The sequence below is a fragment of the Microcebus murinus genome, chromosome 21 (genome assembly GCF_040939455.1).
Source record: "Microcebus murinus isolate Inina chromosome 21, M.murinus_Inina_mat1.0, whole genome shotgun sequence".
In the NCBI taxonomy this organism is placed as follows: domain Eukaryota; kingdom Metazoa; phylum Chordata; class Mammalia; order Primates; family Cheirogaleidae; genus Microcebus; species Microcebus murinus.
Window position 1 is genome coordinate 10,654,910 of NC_134124.1, and position 19,347 is coordinate 10,674,256.

The window sequence follows — 19,347 nt, forward strand, 5'->3', positions numbered from 1 at the left end:
ATGAAATTATGCTACTCAAGCAATAGATATGCTGAATTGACTAAATTATTGCATCTGTTTAGTTGTGTCTTCAAAATTACAACATTAAATTTTCATGTGATACAGACAAACAATTGCTTTCAGGTATTTATATTACCTTCCAGATTCATTCCAGCTTGAAGACATTTTCTGTAGCGGCATGCTGGGCAGTTCTTTCTTCGAATTTTGTCAATGATGCAATCATTTCTTCCAGCACAAAGATAATTGTGCTGTCCTATGTGGAATAAATGGAACTGTTAGACAGCCTCTATTTGTTTCACATGGAACACACACAGGTATTGATTAGGGGAGTATTCTTACCTACGTATTGCCACTACAAAGTTGAGAGGTCAACTAAAAACCAACCAAACAAAAAACACTTTACTAGAGTATACATACATAAATGTACACAACTCTTGAGTGTACTTAATAAATTCTCACAAGCCAAGGCACTCCTCCATGTAATCAACTCTTAGATCAAGAAACAGAAAAGTACCCCACAAACCTCACAGTCCCAGTCACTACCCACCAATGGTAAGTAACCAGTTTAACAAATTATACTTTACTAATTTAACAGTTACAGATGCTGTCTGTAATTGCTATTTTATTATGACTTTTGACCTAATGCTGAAAGGGCTAAAGACAGAGGAAACTGGTTTGAAAATAATGTGGGAGTCCCAAAGAGAAAATGATTTAAATTCAGCATTATGCCACCATATGCAAATAAAATGTGCCCCTCCTCCTGACTTTAAATGAAATGATAGGAAAACAGCAATATTTAATCTTGAATGTTAATGCCGCCAGCCACTGGTCAGATGAATCACAGACTTAGACTTAGCAAAGTAAACTACTATATATTGATCTTACAGAGATCATTATTTCACATGCTTTTAGAATATAAAGATGTTTGAATTCACCTTTGACCTCAAAGATTGTTACTTTAAAATTAACACTTAAATGATGTTTTAAGAAGTAGAATCACAGTTCTCTCCTGGCAAAAATTTTCAAGGAAAATTTAAAAGTGTCTCCACCTCCCACATGCACATTCTTGATGTCTTCTTTTAATCTGGTTATTGAATGTTGGAGAAAATTATATGAGCATCTGCTGGCCTGGCAAACACTGGAAGAAGTCTCCTACACAGGACTAGCTTGTCTACATAGATACACTACGTAACTAAGAGTCCATATACCCTACACTAGAGGGGATGGTCTTCACAAGACTCTGCAGGGTATTTCTCTACAATAAATCACATTTGAAAAAAAAAAGAATCATAATTGTCAACTCACTAGGTTAAATATCTACCAGTTCTGGTTTCTGGGAAAAGATCCTTAATGCCTAAGACAACGTAAGACATGATTTGGATGAAAATGAACTCTTATATCAAGAAAAAGCAAATGTATTCATAAATCACAATGCCCTTTAAATACTAGTTTTGGGTAGATGGTTAACTGTATCAGGTTCAATTCCTTGTCTGTGATGAATAGTCCACAAAGTTGACTAAATAGACTAGACTACAATTCAGCTTTGTTCCAGAGCTCCTCTTCAGTGCCAAATGTCTGTACCAGCTGTTTCAGTTCCTTTCTGTATTCTGTAAGTTTCCTAGCTTCTTTACTTCGACATGAAATGGAAGCACTAACCCAGTAATCCTCTATAAAGTGAAAGTAGGAACAATATCCATTGCTGAGGCAGTTACAATAAATCACTACTTGTAGTTACTAGAAGAAACAATAGAAAAAAAATCCAATGCCTTATTTATAAATATTGATTTCTTTATCTCAGGTATGTCTTGAGTACAACTAAAACTCTGAGATACTGCTCAGGGAGGTATTGTACCTTCTTAAGATAAAATTAGTCCTATCTAGTTATTACCATGAAGTTGGGTAAGGCCTGTCTGTTCCTTACCTATAAAATGAGTTTTAACTTGTCTTCAGTGTTTGATAACACATGGTCATGTACCACTAATAGTCATTTCCTGTCAATCCTTTTGATAAGACAACCACAGATTTTATTTTGGAGTTCCTATGTCTTCTACCACTTGGAGGAACAGACTCTACTGTCTCATTCTGAATTTCACTGTCAAAAATCAACTTGTCAATATTATATATTACATACCCATATACATGCTCCTTGACTTAACAATAAACTTACATCCCAGTAAACCCAGTGTAAGTCAAAAGTGTATCTTCAACTTAAACCTATTGTGCACTGAAAATATCTTATCTGTAGGTAACCCCATAGTAAGTAAAGGAGCATAATGAATGCATGTAAAGTTGAAAAATCCTAAGTTGGGGCATCATCTGTATTATATTACTATTATCACTGAATTTATACAGTGTAAATACTTAAGCCAGGGGTCCTTAGACTTTTTAAACAGGGGGCCAATTCACTGTCCCTCAGACCATTGGAGAGTGCGCACTATGGGCCCAGGACAAGTCGGCTGCTAAGCAGGACAGGCAGCTGCGGCAAAAACACCTGGCCGGATCAATGTCCTAGGCGGGTGGCATGTGGCCCGCAGGCCATAGTTTGAGGACACCTGACTTAAGCAGTTAAAAAAGTGCTGAATAAAGTAAAGTGAGGACAAGAAGAGGCTTTCTCCTTTTGTGTATGTGTTAAAAAACCATACACTTTGTTAGGAGTATTGTACTAAGCAGGGATGGGTTCTACTTACAACTCAATAGGTGGGAGCTACCCCCCTGACCATAGCTGGCATCCTTGTGGTCTATGTGAGGTAACATGAATAATTTTATAGTTTGCTAATGTATTAACAAGTAATCCAAACAAAAGAAAATGACTCATCTAAGTCTCAAGGATATACAAACACATCTCTAGCCAAATAACAATAATCCTCACACAGTGAATAATTATATTTCTTTAAAATTAATATAATCAGAGCTTCAGGTAATATGTTCAGGTTACACTGTCTTCAACTGCTTTATAAATAACTAAATCAACATGACGTTTTTCCAAAAGGATTCACTGGTAATATTAAAAAATTTTAGAATTCCTTCCAATAACTGTTTTCTATGGAATGAATTTCTCCTTATTTAGGGAAAAAATGCCATTGCCCTGTCAGCAGCCTGAATCCACAACAAGGGTAAGGTTTGTATTAATTAGTGAGATCACCTCTAAAGTTCTTTCTTTCTTAATCTCATCAGGCAGAGTTTACCACTTCCTCCTCTGAATTATAATCTCTGTACCTTGTAATTGTTAACTCATCTTTCACTTTAGTACACTGAGGACAGGGATAGAATCTTAAATGGTATTTATATCACTGGCACCCCGGCTTAATAGAAAAACAATGAATGAAATGAATGTCTTTCATTTCCCCTAAGACTTCTCAGTGTGAGTCATTTTTGCCAGACTAGCATAGTTGATGGCTATGAAACCAACCAACTTGTGGGAGTCAAAGCTCATAATTCTAACACATTGACCATTATGTTACTGCCCAAACGTAGCACCATTGTTTCACAGTATACCACTGTCTTACTGTTAACCTTCTGTGTTCTAAAGTCAGCATGAAAATAACCGAAAAAGACCCCAAAAGCAATCATAGGAACAACAAAAATAAATAAATGGGACCTGATCAAATTAAAAAGCTTCTGCACAGCCAAGGAAACCATCATAAGAGCAAACAGACGATCTAGAGAATGGGAGAAAATATTCTCATGTAGCACATCTGATAAAGGGCTGATAACTAGAATGTATATGGAATTCAGAAGGAAACCCTCCTGCATCAATTTATACTTCACTGTTTCATTCTAGTTCTGCATGTGTGTGTTTAAAATACCCTCCTCCCCCCTCTTAACTGAGATCTAGCTTAAAGTGCTTTGCATATGAGAATTTCAAAATCCACTCTGAGAAATGGGAACCAAATAGAGGGAAAATAAAACTCTTCAAAACACACACTACCTTCCACTGCTCTTTTGAAGAATACTTTACAGCTTCCACAAGTCAAAACTCCATAATGACATCCGGAAGCTTCATCTGAGCACACCAGGCAGAGTTTGGGAGGTGGTCCCGTTGTTGTTGAGGAGCTAGATGGAGGAGAGCTTACATCTGGTCTCAGTCCAGGGCTAGAGAAGAAGAAACACAGTGTTAGGATTTAACTGTCATGACTATCAAAGGAGTATCAAAACACAGTTCTCTTAGTTTTCCACTCTTCAGTCAGCAGAACTCTGACTCTGGACACACTGAACTCTGACTTCAAGTACTACCAGGCACTAAAATGTCCATCTAAACATATTCAAATAATGTTATATTCTTCTTTTATACAAAATTAAGAATGAGGTCATTTCTTCTGAAGTGTCCAGAAAATGGAATGATGAGGTTGTGGTTTAGGTAGCAATTATTTTTAGTTGCTTGGGCTTTATTTTTATAATCACTTTTATTAAGGTGCCACATATAATAATGTTTACTATTTTCTAAGTACATAATTTATGAGTTTTGTTAAATAGTCTACCACCACGATCTAGAGAGAGGATATTTCCATCACCCCAAAAAGATGCCTCCTACCCCTTTAATTGCTTAGGACATCAATATTTTTCCCTAATTTTAAGATCTTATATAGGCATCTTTCTAAATACAATCAATTCTCATTACAGTTATGCCCATGTCTTCCACAGAGTCACAATTGTTTTACAATCTTAGAGTTTGCTCCTACCTCTCTCATTCCCAATGTCACCCTAGCTGAAACCACAATTTCTTGTTGCTTCTGAATTCCATATACATTCTAGTTATCAGCCCTTTATCAGATGTGCAACATGAGAATATTTTCTCCCATTCTCTAGATCGTCTGTTTGCTCTTATGATGGTTTCCTTGGCTGTGCAGAAGCTTTTTAATTTGATCAGGTCCCATTTATTTATTTTTGTAGTTCCTATGAATGCCTTTCGGGTCTTTTTCAGTAATTTTCATGCGGACTTTACAACACAACTGTCTTATATATTAACAGCTAAAAAGAATTTCTATCCTGCTTATAGTTAAACACTGCCCATTCCTTTTTTGGTCACGTGTTCTTAAGCAGACCTTCAAAAATATGAATAGCAGCAATCTGCTGATTTTGGGAACTCTACATATTAAAGAGTGTTTATCACCAATACAACAAAGTTCATAACCATATCATTACCTCTTTTAGAACTTTTAATTTGTTCTCTAAAAGAGTTGGCATTTAGGAATGAACTTAGATTGGCTGTTGTCTCTTGTCATCCTTTATTATTGCTTGCTTTTGTTTATTTCAGCTAATAACAGTACTAAATCTCAATTACAAACATGTTTAAACTAATTCACAGAGCAAACTAACTTAAGATACTGTTTTAGTTATCAGTCTGGTTAGAAATTATATTTATCAAGTAACAACTTTTTGCTGTTTTGTGTAGGAATGAAAGTTCAAAGGTAATAATTGTAGAATGATGACTTCACATATAAATGTTACCTTAAGTAATTAAGCCAGTAAACCCAAAATTTCCACCTAAATTTTCTTCACATGAAGCTTCCTGAACCTTGCAAAGTGTCTGGTTCTCTAAGAGGCTTAGTCAACAGGACAGTGTTCCCACCACACCAATTCGGAGAATAGGCCCCAGGGCTTCACATTGTTCTCTGAACACTGTAAAGAAGAATTTCTTGATGTTTCCGTATCACAAGGCCTTGATTCCCTGATAGATTTGGGCAAGTGGACTGACTTACATATTGAAAGCCTATAATAAAAGAGAATAACCTGACATGACTCTGCTGTAGATCTGGCACAAGCCACCACTGATTAATGGAAACTGGTGACTAATGTAGAAGAGCTGCTTTGGGCCAGTGTTTTACAGAGAAGTAGGAAGGTCCTGGAACAGTGAACAGAGCAGTAATGTGCTGGAGAAGCGTAAACTTCCCTGGCTTCTGTTCGGAAGATGCTCCTATTCCTGCTCAGCCAATCTCTGTCACCTGACATCTATTTTTAGGGATCAACCAGTTGTTTGTATATTTAGTTTATGTAAAATGAGTACATTATTTATAGATCTGAAAAGTAATTCTGTAATATTTCCTCAACCAGTTTTATACACACACATACTATGCATTTGATTTTAATTAGTACTTTGTAGGACTTTATAGTTTTAGCTCTCAATAACCCTGTGAAAAGGATGTTATCACCCTTCATGCAGTCGTGCAGGCAGTGGCAGGTGGTTGATCAGGGATCCTATCTGTGGTTAAACTGATATGTTGCAGATCCCAGCTGTTCAGACCTCACTTAACAGCTTCTGTGACCCTTGGTAGGTACCTACTACTTGGAGGCTCAGGTTCCACATCAATAAACTAGGAAGGACATCACCTGTGTGTATGTGTTGGGAAAATAAGATACTTATAGCAAGGCTAGTACATAGATCCTGCATCTACCAGGTACTCGATACATGCTCATTCTTTTCCCTTTTAGGAAAACTGAAGATTTTATGAATAAGCATTATGTAAGTGGAAGGTAGTATTAAGTCTAAAATCTAGGACAGTATTCCCAAATTCTCACTTACATATTAGAACATATGGAAAACATGTTTAGGCCACTCAGCTGTGAGCTACAGATAACAAAAGGGAAACTAAAAACTAAATGAACAAAAGGATTGATAGTGTCCAGATTCTTAGCTACTGTTCTAAGTCAGGCTTTTGGCATCCCTTCAGGCAGTCATTCTGGGCTACATCAGATAAGAACTGAGTACATGGAAAGCTGCCAGGTGTACCACAGACATCAATGGAAAAAATCAGTTTTTGTCACAGAAATATGAGGATTGTAATGACTTATAATGAGCACCAATGGAAGAAAGGGATCAATGCTAAATGGTATTCAGTTGCAGATGTTGACCCTATGATATTTCTATAAGGATACAACAAAATGGTTAGAACAACAAAATGGTTTTCAAGGGAAAACCACATGGAATTGCCACCTTTTATTAAGGATAGAGGGCAGAAGAAATCAAAAGTATACTATAATAAGAGTACATATTTCACCCCCTTTAAATGGGAAAGCTAAAATGTCTGGATCTTAGGGGCATTATTATCTACAATAGTAACTGATCAATGTGTGTTTACAGCTGTGCCAAACATTCTGAACATGCTGAGAGGTTCCATTATAAACTGACTATATACATATCCTTTCTTTTAAGTGAGGACAAAATGGTTGTTCCAAGTGAATACTTGACTGCTGTTGGTTCTCAGTCATTCCTGAGGCTGAGTTTACATGAGAATTGAGAGAGACGAAAACATGCATAAAGCTGGGTATTTCTATTTAATTTTCTTGCAAAAAAGGCAAATGATGAAAGGAGGATCATCCATAAAATAGTCATGGACATTCTGAGGGTTAATCATATACCTTGACAAGCATGTAAAATATGCAGGTAAATTTCATTCATTCATTCACCAGACACTTCTGGCACCTGAATGCCAGGCACTGTGCAGATACAGAGGTCATATCATACTTGAAATGATAATAAACCTTGAAACTTTGATCCACGAAGGAATAGCAGAATATTTTTTAGCCACTTCTCTGATACTTCTAGGAGGAGAATTAAGCTGTACAGACAGACAAATACGGGTTTGAATCCTAGGTCCAGTGCCCTAATAGCTGTGTGACAAGTGTGGCTAGCTGACTTAACCTCTTTGAGTCTATTCCCTCAATACCATTTTAGGGCGTCTCATGTAGATTATATATTAGAGTTACTAATATATAAAGCACTGGTACATACTAGGTGATTGTCAAGCTATAGGTTTTTACCCTCCCCTTTTTTCTACTCCACTCACCCTCCACCCCCAACTCCTCCTTCCGTCCTGGAGAATCCCAGGGAAAGAGGGTGCTATGTTCTTCCTCGTCAGCCAGGGGAAGGTTAATGGTCCTCCTAGAAGATTTAGTTCGGATATTATATTCTTTCCTGATACTACACAAAAATTCAACAATTTAGTTTTTTTAAGTTTAGTGTTGTAATGTGGAAACTGAAACCGTATCAATGAACTTTTGATAACACAACTGTTATATTAAAATCCATTGGTCTATCTTGCACTTTCAATGGATCTTTTACCCATGCATGATTCTGCATTATCATGTGGTTCGTCATTTGTAAAATATTGGTTCAATGAGTTATGCAGATCTTCCAAATGTTGACACAGTTCACTATATAAAAGAGTTATGTTTGTCAGACTCACAGTGGCAGATATATAAGTCTTCTAAAATTCTAATTTTTGTTTGAAACCTATATTTTATCAATTGGCAACAAATACTGTCAGTTATTTTCCTTAAAATTCTACATTTCAGTAATTTTTGAGAAAACATCTGCCAAATACCCACAGTTGAAAACCAGTTTATCTCTCCCGTTATTCCATTAAAAAAAAGTGGCTTGTTTTAATTAACAACTTAATCTTATACATGCTTTTCTATGAGACAGCCATCAAATGCTATAAGCAGTATAAGTGCTTTATGCATCTTCCCAATTTGTCACACGGATATTAAAAAGACACATTTATTCGGGGCTGAGACTTAACAGAATTCATATTTTGCTTCCTCAAAGATACTAAGTGGAACTGACTTTTTCTTTTCATAATGAGTGCATGACAGTGAATACAATGACACTTAATACATTAAGACGCCAACAATTTTAGTCACCTTTGCGTTTGTACCATCATTGCAAATGTAAACACAGTGAAATGGCAAGTATGTATTATCACGAAAATTATTCTAAAAGGGTCTTGGGGATCCCAGGAGTCCACGGACCAGACTGTGAGAACTGCTGTTTTGGAGAATAGTGAGTGAAGACTCTAAAGCAGACAGCCTACGATTTATGACCTAACTGCAATGGAGTAGCTTGGTGACCTTTTAATTTTTCTCAATTGCAATTCCCTACTTCTACCTAGAAACAGTAATGTACCTGGCAAAAGGATACAATATTGCTTACTAAATTAGAGGCTCTCCCCACCCCCAGATTAAGAGACAGAGATGCCAAACTATTACTAACCCAAATGGTGTGGTTGGCACAGCCTTCAATTTCAGTGAATTCAGTCAACAGTTTTTCAACGTAATACAAGAAATCCATTTGGGAAAAACAAAAAGGATATCATTTCAGAAAGCAAGTATTAACATGTAAAAAAATTCTAGAAATACAACTGCTACAACTGGATAAATTTTTAACAACTACAAATGGAATGTATATGCACTGGCTTGTCAGTTTTTCTGCAAATACCATAAGGCAGTGACTCTCATAGGGAGTAGTTTTGCTCTCCAGGGGATATATGGCCGTGTCTGGAGACATTTTTGTTTGTCATAACTGGTGAAATGCTGTTGGCATCTAGTGAGAAGCAGTGAGGGGTACTGTTAGACATGCTGCAATGGACAGGACAGCCCCCACAACAAAGAATTAGCTAGCTTCAAATGTCAGTTTAGGGCTGAGATTGAGAAACCCTTGTCATAAAGCTGTAAGCAACATAAACATTTTGAAACCTTCTACACTATCTTTAAAAATGGAGCAACTACTCTACTGAGGCAGCCCTAAACAGTGTTTGATTCAACAGAGCTGAGGCCAGGGACTAGACAGGCCTGGTTATCAATGACAGGATTAGTGTTGAGTCAGTAATTTATTTTTCCTCTACCACCAGGACCAAAAAGTGGTTTTTACACATTGAAGACACCTGTACTTTTCTTATCTTTGTTCATTAGGAAAAATGTAAATTCTCAGCTGCACACACCAGGTGATGATACTGTCCATTTATCTCTGCTTTAGTTAAAGGATGACTGGGGTTTTTTGATAATAAACTATGGAATTGTTTTCAAATCAAATAGAAAAATACTTTAGGGCTAGGCTTTCATAACATTTGCATTAAATAGTTTTAGCAGAATTCATTTTTTCTTATTTAGCAAGCAAAAAAAAAGGCTGATTATTCTCTTTGCATTTGAGAGGTTTCTATTAGTTTCACCTCTGGGTACTATTAACACAGTTCCTCCATACTACGCTGCCCTTTTTTTTTTTTTTTTAAGAGATAAGATCTCACTACATTGCTTAGGCTGGCCTCAAAATTCTGGGCTCAAGGGATCCTCCCACCTCAGCCTCCCCAGTAGCTGGGACTACAGGCATGAGCCACCATGCCACTGTGTAACATTTATACCACTCATCTTAAGGAGAGGGTTATAACAACAAAACCTATGGACTGAGAGAATTTTGAGTAAATGGTAAATAAAAGGGGAAATGTCTTTCTCAGACCTCTGAGACCCCAGTGTCCTGCCACTTAATGTCCTGGGCTTGGTTTCTTTGTCTATAAAATGAAAATCTTGAATCAATAAACTCCAAATGGGCCATATGTTCCAGGGTGGATTTAAGGATGGACAAAGTGGGGGAAAACACGTGGACCTGTAACAGGCTTCTCTGGTCCTGTCTATTTATTTACATGGTCAACTTATCTATGCTGCTTTTTTTTTTTTTGAGACAGAGTCTCGCTTTGTTGCCCAGGCTAGACTTAGTGCTGTGCCGTCAGCCTAGCTCACAGCAACCCCAATCTCCTTGGCTCAAGCAATCCTGCTGCCTCAGCCTCCTGAGTAGCTGGGACTAGGCATGTGCCACCATAACCAGCTAATTTTTTCTGTATTTATTAGTTGGCCAATTAATTTCTTTCTATTTATAGTAGAGACAGTGTCTCGCTCTTGCTCAGGCTGGTTTCAGACTCTTGATCTCAAGCAATCCTCCCACCTCGGCCTCCCAGAGTGCTAGGATTACAGGCGTGAGCCACCGTGCCCGGCCTATGCTTCTTAAAGTCTACTCTTTCTCACTGGAAGAATTAATCCTCAGTCTGGTCATAGTATTAGGTTACTCAGTTCCTAACAGCTGTGTCATTTTTCATTCTTGAAACCAAGTGTCAAAGATGGAGGAAAACAGAATAAATATTGTAGACCCCAAGTACTCCCTTCTCAGGTTGTGTGTTCTCAGTTTTATTTGTTCAGGGCTGCTCTAGGGGACATGAGTTTAAAGGAGGGGCAATGATACACAATAAACAGAATATTAAGACCAACAGTGGCAAGAACGAGTGCAAACTTTTTCATTACATGGTTGTTTCTACAATGAAGACCTAATTTTGTATCCATCTAATGCTTCCTCACTCTTAAGAGTAGACAACGATAATATATGGTTTGGGACATATAAAATTATAAACATTACATCTTCAAAGAAGGCAAGAATATGTTGGAGACAATGGTATAGTTACTGCCCTCTTCGAACAATGTATCTCACACATCTTTGAAATGCCACTTGTTTCTACCTCCAGTATGACAATAACTTATTTCTAAATATATCTTATTCCTTTCTTAAAGAGAATTGAATTCCCTTTACTATGCTTAGTAACCCTGATTTAAATGCAGAGGTTTTGCCAATTCCAAACCTTTCCCACATCTCATTTATTACTCCCTATAACACTATGTCATATACCTTTTCCTTCCAGTCTATTCTGACTGTCACCATCTCAATGCATGCCCTCCCTAACCTCTTGCCTTTACCACTGCAATGGCTGATACTAAGCAGTCCTCCTGGCTGCTCTTCCTTCTTCTCTTTCCATTCCATCCCCCATACTGCTAAAACTTTTTTTTCCCATCATGATTAAAAATCTCAGAGGCTCCTCCATTGTATATAGTGCAAGCTCAATATGGCCCACAATTTTGTTCCTCTTTCGTTCTCCAATCATGTCTTCCTAGGACTCTACACAAACCACTTGGTTTCTTTATCATTTCAGGGATCCTGTATTTTATAAATATTTGTCATGTGCCTACTATTAATATTTGCCACATTTCTCTTGGGAGCTTTTGCTAAGATCTCTTCCCCTTACTTGGAGTGACCACCATGGCATTTCTGATCCATGATAGCATGTAGACTCCCTAAAACATTGCTATGTAGCACTTTATACAGATGCTCTTGTTACTTTTTTTTTTCCTTTCTTTCTTTTGATATAGGGTCTCGCTCTGTCACTTAGGCTAGAGTGTAGCAGTGATGTGATCAGAGCTCACTGGAACCTTGAACTCCTGGGCTCAAGTGATCTTCCTGCCTTGGCTTCCCAAAGCCCTGGGACTGTAGGCTTGAGCCACTGTGCTCGGCCCTATGTTATGTTTTGATGTATGTGTATACTGTTTCTACGGTAACTTCTTTTAGGTAGGGCCCATGTCTTGGGCATCTTCATATCATAGGTATCTTGTACCTATGTTCAGAATATGTTATTTTTTATTTAGCTTATTTATACTCTATCTGTGCTGCAAAAGAATTTGAGGCCACTAACATTGTAGATATTTATGAGATTATATCTAGAATGTGTCACCTGACCAATACTAGGCACTGTTATGTTACTCAAGTTCTTTCTTTATATGCATTATCCCATTTAATCCTCTCCACAGATGTATGAAATAGGTACTATTGTCAACATTTACAAATGAGAAAATAGATTCAGAGTTGACTTGCCTAAGGTGACATGGTGACATAGTATCTAGAAAAGTCAGAATTCACACCCAGGTCTTTCTGACATCAAAATTGGTGTTCATAACTAATCTTCGGCCTCTTCTTGTATATTTCCAGGTCTTCAAGTTGAGGAACAATGCCTTCTACTTTGTAGGCTGAATCTTGATGTCTCAGTAATGTAAAGCAAAAGGTAGCCAATTCCCTGTGCCTGCTTTCAATCATGATCTATAAATGAAGATTTTTGCCCAAATACTGGTCAAATAGGTAAAAACATCTGCCTTAAAAATGTGTCACAATCTATTTGACTAATTTTCAAATGTTCTACAAACCTATATATATCTCATATTGCATAATTATTAATAGTTCCTAAATCCTACAGACATAAGAACAAAGGGAAATGGAGAACAGTTGTCTATATTCATACTTATGTTAGTATGAAGGAAGGAAAAAACCCTCAGAACCAACCTCAACCTGAGTTAATACTACACATTCTTTCTTCCCTCAGTTGAAGGCCAAGGCTTAATTCTTCAATTTTTAGATTCTCACATTAGTGTGAGAACTTTTTGGTTTCTCTGTCATACCAGTCTACCAGATGAGGTTTTTTTGCTATATAAATTTTCCTCGTGTTTTGATAATGTTTTGATTTCACACTTCAGTTCCTAAATATCTGCTGAAACATTTTAAAGGAATAATTTTAGGTACAGTAGTCACCTTTTATCTATGGTTTTGCTCTCTGAAGTTTCAGTTACCTGCAGTCAACTGTGGTCTGAAAATATTAAATGGAAAATTCCAGAAATAAGCAATTCATAAGTTTTAAATTGCACACCATTCTGAATAGAGTAAAATGAAATCTTGTGTCATGAATCACCTCCCTGTCTAGCCGCTAGCTATCCATTAGTCATTTGGTAGCCACCTCTGTTATCAGATGGACTGTCATCATATTGCAGTGCCTGTATTCAAGTAATCCGTATTTTACTCATTAATAATAATGATCCCAAAGCACAAGAGTAGTGATGCTGGCATACTGTTATAATTGTTCTTTTAAAAATTAGTTATTAATTTATTACTGTGCCTAATTTATAAATTAAGCTTTATCATAGGTATGTCTAGGAAAAAACAGTATATATAGGATTTGTCACAATTCATGGTTTTAGGCACCTACTAGGAGTCTTAGAACATATTCCCTTAAGGTAAGGGGGGACTGCTGTATTTATTAAATAGTGAAAACACTAATAAACTTGTCCCTAGAAAAACTAGGAGGAAAGAAATAGTCTTTAGAATGATTAAAAGTTATTTAGTGGACACCTGCAATATAGCCAGTTATATGAAAAATTTAAGACTGAAAAGGCTTTTAGTAAGTGAAATGCCTCTTTCACAAAAATAATCATAGCAGAAACTATGGATTTTGTATATGCGAAGCTACACAGCTAGGTGATTTGCATAAACATATTATCTCAAAGCATCCTTACTACTAATTCTGTTTTAGAAATGAAAATACAGAAATTAAGCCATTTGTTTGCCGAAAGTCACATAATAAGGAACCACCTGGATTTGAATTCAGCTCTGCCTGATTCCAAAATCCATGCCCCTCACCCTCATGATAGTTGCTTAGCAGGGACCTGCAGGGTAACAGCCATCACGCTTGATAGAGTTTTTAAAGATTATATGGGTCAACAAATGGATAGTTTTGAGGTAAAGTAAAACCTCAAAATTAATTTGTTCTTCTTTCTCCTATCTTTGGTATCGCAATGGAGTAGAAATGATCTATAAGTAAAAGATACAGAAGTATCTAGGTCACTTCCTTTTTTTCTTTAGATCTTTATTGTGTCGATTTAATTAGCATATTGGCATTCTAAATTAAGATAATGTCATGCTAGCTATTAAAATACTAAATTAACATGGAGACCACATACCAAAAATATGAAAGTAGAAACACGAGTGTTTTATATAACACCAATTTTGCCCTTAGAGATGCTTTGAAGCACATTTTTATATGTTTGACTAATATATTCAAGCCTAGAATTTTGAAGGATGAATTTAATTTTTCTGAAATATAGTGTTCTACTAAGGTAATTAGGTTGGGCATATATATGACATGAATAAGCATTTTCTAAAACATTACTAAAATACTAACAGTTAATTTAAGTAAAATGAATTGCATATTATTATTACAGTCTGAACTAAAGGGAGTTGGTTACCTAACCATACTACCACTTTTATAAATAGAAGATTTATATCTTTTGACTAGAAAAAAATCATGGGTGTAAATTAACATGTCATCTTATGTTGAACAGTCTGATAAAGCCAAAAAATTCCTAGTTATTCAATTTAAAGGGCACTAAAGTACCACAATTCACACATTCAACTTGACTATATAATAATAGCTACCATTTATTTAGCATTTCTTATGTGCTTGGCACTTGATTTACATATTCTGTAATCCTCATTACAACTGTAAATGTAGATGTCACTAATCCCATTTGACAGATGCAGAAACTAAGACTCAGAAATGTTAGAAAATTAGTCCCAGGACCCTTTGTAATATATCTGTTAAGAGGCATACTTTAAATTTGAATTCAAGATTCCAAGCCTGCTCCTGTTTCATTTTTAGCATGTGCCAATAATATGGCTTTCAACTGTATGGTAGATTAAATTACAACAATATTATAATAACTACAGGCCGTTAGAGCTCGTCTGTTTCACAGAAAGGTCAAATGATACCCAAAGTAATTGGTATCACAGGTATAGAATTAGTACTTTTTACCAGTAACCGATTTATTATTCATTTATCCTGCATTCTCCAGCTATAGATAAAAGGGCTGACTACATTTTAAAAAATACATATGAATTGCTCTAAAATTCAGTACTTTCCTGTACTCTGAGAAGATCCTCTTGGCAATGTACACAATTAAATATCAGTCAAAACATACTGAAAAAAAATATTGTGTTGTGGTGGACATAGAGACTGGAGATCTAGGAGTACGGGATGGGGGTAAGGGATGACAAATGACTTAATGGGTACAATGTACACTATTCTGGTGATGGTTACACTAAACGCCCAGGCTTCACCATGACCAACCGCAATATATACATGTAACAAAACTGCACTTGTACCCCCTAAATATATTTTTAAAAATGTATTATGACATTATATATAATGTAGAGGGACTCTATATATTTGCCAACATATGTTAATATATTTTCTCCATATAATTTATAACAGAGTAATAAGCAATGAAAATTACTGTGTAGTTTCACATGTGCAAATTTAGCAATAGAAAACAAGTTTTGGTTTTGTTTTCTCCACATCCGAAATAAGTACAAGATTACTGTAGTTCATTTTAGAGTGTTCATTAGAAAAATAACGTACGTGTGTTTCTTCTAAAATGGCATCTACTAATGTTTTAGAAACCATATGGTAATAGCAAAAACTTTTAAAGCAAGTGATGATGTCATTATTGTTTTAACAACGTTTTTGGGGTACTCTTCAGAATGTAAAAATTGCAAGGGCAGAAACAGCACTTTTTTGAGAAAGAATAAATGGTAACTAGTGTTGTAGTGGGAAACATGTAATCAGGAAGCCTTAAAATTGATAAGCATCTATAAGCAAAATAATAGTAATTCTGCTTGCTTTTAATCTTTTACCTAAAATACTTTATAGATTGAAAAGTAAAACCAATACTGGATTTGCTCCAATTTATTTTAAAAGTTCTGTCAAAGTATGTATCTTCATAAAAGTATTGCAAAAATTGTTACTTTTAACTAAACCAATTCCTTTCTTGAAAAGAACATGAATGTCAGCCATTAGAAAGCATTTTCAAACTTCATTCCTATGTAAACAGTTCTGCCTGCAAGAAATAGAACCTTTTGAAATACTACCGTAGATTGGATACTCCCATCTAACACTGTCAACGTCTAAGAGAAAAGGAATCTTTGAAAATGAAATCCTCTGTTTAATATTCATTCATTCTTAGAGACAGGTCCCACTCCGGCACCCACGCCGGAGTGCAGTGGTGCAATCACAGCTTACTGTAACCTTGAATTCCTGGGCTGCCTCAGCCTCCTGAGGAGCTAGGATATCAGGTGTGAGGCACTGCTCCTGGCTCTCATTTTAAAATTTAAATATTACCAAAGTTATTTTTAGAGGTGTTACTTTCAATAAAGTCATTTCAAAAAACTTCATAATTGAAGAGAGTTACATAAATCCCACAAAGAATTGCAGGAGGGTTTTTTGGGGGGTGGGGAGAAAAGGAACAGATACAGCAATGACTGTGCCAAAATTTTCATCCATAGTTTAAAACAGAACACAAAACATCTACCACCTGACAAAACACGAATCACAAAATTGTTATTTTAAGGATACATCATTAATGTGTAGTATAAATAGCTGGCAACCCTAGACTAAGTGTTTCATTGTTTATAAATGATTCTCCCACATTAATATTGAAAGCTGACAAGTGTTCAGAACATTAAAACAATACATCACAATGTAAACTATTACCTGTTAGTCAATGTATGAGCTTAGCTGTACAAGGATTATTTTAAGACAGTTTGGGCACTCTGAGTGTTCTTTTTATTTTCTTTTTTAAAACTTATCCATCACTTCCTATAAGAACCACATCTGAGCTATAAGCATTAGAAGTACAGAGACCAACAGAAAGAAGACAATCTTTTAAAATTACAATGGAAGTGCTTACCAAACGTTTCCCTAGTCAGACTGGGGAGGAAATTTGCCTCTGTCCCTGCCCTCAAAAACGGGGCAAAAGGGTATAAATAGTCTCTGAGAAGCATCTCTGAAATATTAATTTTTCTCATAGAGAATAAAATGATATAAAAGGAAAGGTTATTGTGATTTCTGAAATGCAGCAGAAACCTCAAACCTGAAAAGAATGAGAAACAGTGACTTGGGGAAGGAAACTCACACAATAGAGAACATGAAGAGTTCACACCTTCTTGCCACTGCAGGAGATAGTTGAAATGACTGGTTAACTCTGTATTTGGCCCACAGGGTCCCGTTTTGAACAGGAGGCAAATTGCTTCTCTCCCTGCTAGCATCAACAATTAATATCATATGTAGTAGAGTGGTACATGCCAAGGCAATTTCAATGGTAGGCTTGTCCCCTTTTGACTTATGTTGGAAAAGAAAACTGAATAAACTCAATGCAACCATGATTCCTACACTGAGGAAAACTCTTTACTGTATTCATAAACCCAAACTATCTTTTCCTAGTTCATTTCTTTATATCTAATCCATAATCTACTCTAAGATTATTGCCTTAAATTCACTTAGAAATATACTAGATACAACAAAAAAATTTGTCAAATGAAGCTAAATTAGAAGATACTCTTTAAATTATAAAAGTTATGTATATTTAGTTTGGCCGGGTGCACTGGCTCACCCCTGTAATCCTAGCACTCGGGGAGGCCACGGCAGGAGGATCACTCGAGGTCAGGAGTTCGAGACCAGCCTGAGCAAGAGCAAGACCCCATCTCTACTATAAATAGAAAGAAATTAATTGGCCAACTAAAAACAAATATACAAAAAATTAGCCAGGCATGGTGGCGCATTCCTGTAGTCCCAGCTACTTGGGAGGTTAAGGCAGGAGGATCACTTGAGCCCAGGAGTTTGAGGTTGCTGTGAGCTAGGCTGACGCCACGGCACTCACTCCAGCCTGGGCAACAAAGTGAGACTCTTGTCTCAAAAAAAAAAAAAAAAAAAAGGGCATGTATATTTAGTTTAAATTAGAAAATAAAACCACCATTCTTTTGTTAGAGAAAACCAGCACTTTTATACATAGCCTTCATATAAAAAAAAAAACCTGCATATGTTTATTTTGGGGACATTACAGGTGACTGTTTTATACTCTGCTTATTATATGTGAAGCACTGTTCATTTATTTTTACTTAACATTCTGAGAAAAATTCCTCTGTCAGTAGATAATATTTTATTACATGATTCGTTCAGGGTTGCAAAGTAACCGTAACTTACTATTCCCCCATTATTGGTCATTCTTTGTTTTTTCACTGTTATAAATACCACTCATACACCTTTACAAACATCTGATTATTTCCTTAAGTTAAATTCCTAGAAAGGCCAATGGACAGTTTTAGGGTTTTCCCCATGTATTGTTAAGCTACTTCCTTCCCCTCCTCTGCTCCAGGAAAGTGCACAAAGCATGGGCACATGCATTTCCCCACAGTCGCTTCTAAAAGAAAACAAATCTGGTGAACTGTTAGGTGATGAACATTGCCTACTTCTCTATTAGGGTGTTTGTCTTCTCTTGATTTGTAAGATTGTTTTAGATATGAAGTACTTAAATACTTAGTCCACCGAGGACATATCTATAAAGCCCTAATGTTGAATCAAAATTTAAAATATTTCAAAGTCTGATGGTATAAGCTGAGACGTTCAGAGCTCTTACTGTTGCTCACATGATACGCTTAAAACAGTGACATGGTTTTGAAAAGTATGTAAGCTTGAAAATAAAGTGACCAACCAAACGTCGTTCTGGTTAGAGATGCTATATTTAACACATGCTTTTATTTTGGCTTCTTCCAGAACCCAGTAAAATGAGAGTAATGGCATTTGTTTTTAAAGTCATAAACCTCTAAGAAAAGAAGCAACAAGAGAAGAGATATACCAGCAACAGTTTAGGAGATACACAATAGATTGTTGGTTTCCTGGGATTTGTTAACTTCAGGGAAAGGTAAAAAGCAACCTAATTAATATGATAAAACTTCCAAAAGGCTCAAAAATTTGGGGTAAAGGTAGGGGGTCAAAATCAGGAACACTGGTTCAAAATCTGTTTAAGAACATTTACAGGTTTTCTTTTTATAGAAATAGCAGGTCAAGCTAAGGGTGCAAACCTGCCTGACAAAAACCGAAATGT

The 19,347-nt window shown here is 36.2% G+C and overlaps 1 protein-coding gene across 3 annotated transcripts in view; it reads right to left on the bottom strand.

Moving 5' to 3' along the window:
• NR3C1 (nuclear receptor subfamily 3 group C member 1) overlaps nucleotides 1–19,347 on the bottom strand; it is a 97,244-nt gene that overhangs the window by 18,525 nt on the left and 59,372 nt on the right. For all 3 annotated transcript variants that reach the window (XM_075996166.1, XM_012748919.2, XM_012748918.2), the window contains exons 3-4: nucleotides 3,929–4,092; nucleotides 137–253 (exon numbers count right to left, since the gene is read on the bottom strand). In XM_075996166.1, coding sequence (XP_075852281.1) covers nucleotides 137–253; nucleotides 3,929–4,092 — 281 coding nt within the window. The remainder of the gene's footprint in view (nucleotides 1–136; nucleotides 254–3,928; nucleotides 4,093–19,347) is intronic.